General features: G+C 33.4%; 1 protein-coding gene across 1 annotated transcript; it reads right to left on the bottom strand.

Moving 5' to 3' along the window:
* Positions 1–439: 439 nt before the first annotated feature.
* Positions 440–1,611, bottom strand: LOC141693172 (zinc finger protein GIS3-like). Its single transcript, XM_074498187.1, has one exon. The coding sequence runs from the start codon at positions 1,486–1,488 to the stop codon at positions 826–828; it is 663 nt and encodes a 220-aa protein (XP_074354288.1). The 5' UTR covers positions 1,489–1,611; the 3' UTR covers positions 440–825.
* Positions 1,612–2,524: the final 913 nt, after the last annotated feature.

Raw genomic sequence — 2,524 nt, 5'->3', positions numbered from 1 at the left:
AATTTTAAAATTAAAGTTAGTAAAAAAAGAAAAATTAAAATAAGTTAAGAAAAAGTACGTCGTTGCTAACATTCAACTTATCAGCATATAAATTATAAATTCAACTTATGAATAGACACACATTATAAACTTATAAGCTATAAGTTACAGCTTATAAGTTGTGACAAGCCCTCCATTTCCAATCATATTTTCTAACGCATCCGAGACTATTATACCCATATTATTGTATTATTGGCTCTAACTTGAGTCAGGAGAGTAGGGTGAATTAAACTTTTTAATGCCTTTTAGTAGTTTAGGTATCAATTAAAAAGTTTTTATTATCAAATATATATATCAGCTGTAACTCTAATATTACTTAGCAAAAGATTAGTAACTGGTAAACTCTTAACATTATTCTTTTTTTTTGGTATGAATAGTAAATTCTACATAGCTTAAAATTTTGCCAATATTTAGGAAAGATTAAACTTTTCTAGTATTCACCTTACAAGTGATTGCCATAATATTTTATAACAATCAAAATCAGCCCTAGTTGTAATGTAAGCTGGCTAGATTTTAGCCTACTTAGTTTCAGTCACCACTTAAACCGTAGTTAATGAATAAAAAATATGAATTATTGAAAATGATTTGAGGATTATTAAAGTTTTGTAGACTCTTATAGGTGATAGTAAAGTAAAAAATGAAATTACATGAAGCATTAGTATCTAAATGAAAATATGTTACTTTGTCAAAAAAAATGAAAATTTCTTATGGCTACATTTAATTTAAATATGTTAAATAAGAATCATTATAAGCTATGCACCAGCTGAAACTCAACTTGGTCCCTATTTACGGCGCGGCTGGCGCCAAGCTGAGATGCAAATCCAAGCCCAAAGCATCATCAAAGCTTGGACCACCTTCTACTCTCGAAAATCTACTCAGCGAAGGCCCATTGTTATGTGCTTGTCCAAGTTGAGGCCTAACACTCACCAATGTTGACTCCACTACACTGCCACTATACGGTAAGCTCCCTGCTCCTCTCCTGCCAAATGTTGACGTGGACGCCGAAGAAAGAACACAACCATGCAAAACCTGAATAGGAGGGACGGCGCGTGGCATGTACGCCAAAGCAGGAGATTCCAAAGGAGGTGGTAGTAAGTTAGGGGGAGGTGAGAAAGCCGACACAATAGTGTTTCGCATGTACGAAATGGGGGCTTTACGTGTAGCTTGCATTTGAGCTCGTTTTAGTTGTTGCCTCTCTTTTTTGTGAGCGTTTTGGTGGCCACCTAATGCTTGTGAGTTGGCAAATTCACGATAACAATATTGACACTCGTATTTATGGCCGTCGGTGGTCGGAAAATTGCCAGAGTTCGACGAAGCCGCATGTGTTTTGGTGGAGTTTTGTTCTTGATGATCTTTTATGACCGTAAAGCCAAAGAGTTTCAAGCCTCCATTAGAAGAAGCAATCGTCTTGTTATTGCTTAATTGTGTTTGAAACTGTAGTTCCTCCATAATGTGTGCGTGTGTGAGAAAATGAATTATTTTTTATGAGTGAAGGATTTATAAATTTATATGAAGGGAGAGAATGAAATTAAAGGAGAGAAATGAGAATATATAATGTTAAGGTGAGCGAGTTCCGACACGAAAAGAGTTGAATAAAGGGGGGTATTTATAAGAGTAGGAAAAGGATTTTAAGTTTGTGAGCACACTTGTTATTTTAAGCAAATGTTTTGTTTAAGTATGTGTGAGGATGTATAGATTATAGATAGTTAGGAGTATTGGTCGTAAAGAGAGATGCATTGTTTCGGATATTCCAATGAGAAGAGGAACATGACCCAAGAACACATGTATAGTCGCCCTAATGGATTGCACATTTGCACGCACTTTACATTCTTAAGTATCTATCGGTATAGTATAGGTAATATTCCGACAAGCTAGGGCTTGTAATCATCGGTTGGTCAAAATCTTTAGCAAACTAGAAATTCATATAAATATCATTTCACTCTATCCTCGTTTAAATTTTAATTTTATTATTCTCCCAATTCAGTAAACACTACAAGAAAAATGGTTAAATACAACCGGTTCAAAACCGATAGTCCCGGTGGTACATATGAGACTGATATTTAGTAGTCGGTTGTATTTAGTCTAAATATGACCGGTTAAATATGACCGTCAAATTTGACCGGTTAAATTCAACTGATGCCCATCAAATTTAAATTTTGACCGGTCTTTTAAAATTCCCACAAAAAAAATTGAATTTTCTGAAATTTTTGTAGTAATTTTTTTTTTTGAATTGATAATTCGTTAACAATCGTTTAATGTGAAACAATACCCTAACTATATATGTGGAAGATGAGGTTGATTAAAGATATTTATTTTCAATAAACACCAAGTAAATTTCCAGAAATAAAACACATATTTCAATTTTTTTAACAACACATTTCATAATTTTACAAAATATTTATACAATTAAGTTCATTGTCAATTTTTTTTAGCAAAAGAACGTGAAGTTTTCTAGATCCGTTACGGTGCGGAGACGTTCTTATAT

The sequence above is a fragment of the Apium graveolens genome, chromosome 10, assembly GCF_009905375.1.
Source record: "Apium graveolens cultivar Ventura chromosome 10, ASM990537v1, whole genome shotgun sequence".
Taxonomy (NCBI): domain Eukaryota; kingdom Viridiplantae; phylum Streptophyta; class Magnoliopsida; order Apiales; family Apiaceae; genus Apium; species Apium graveolens.
This window is presented reverse-complemented; position numbering and strand designations above follow the sequence as displayed.

Excerpts from the sequence above, each read along its gene's own strand:
- LOC141693172 (XM_074498187.1), bottom strand. The coding sequence starts at position 1,488 with ATGGAGGAACTACAGTTTCAAACACAATTAAGCAATAACAAGACGATT.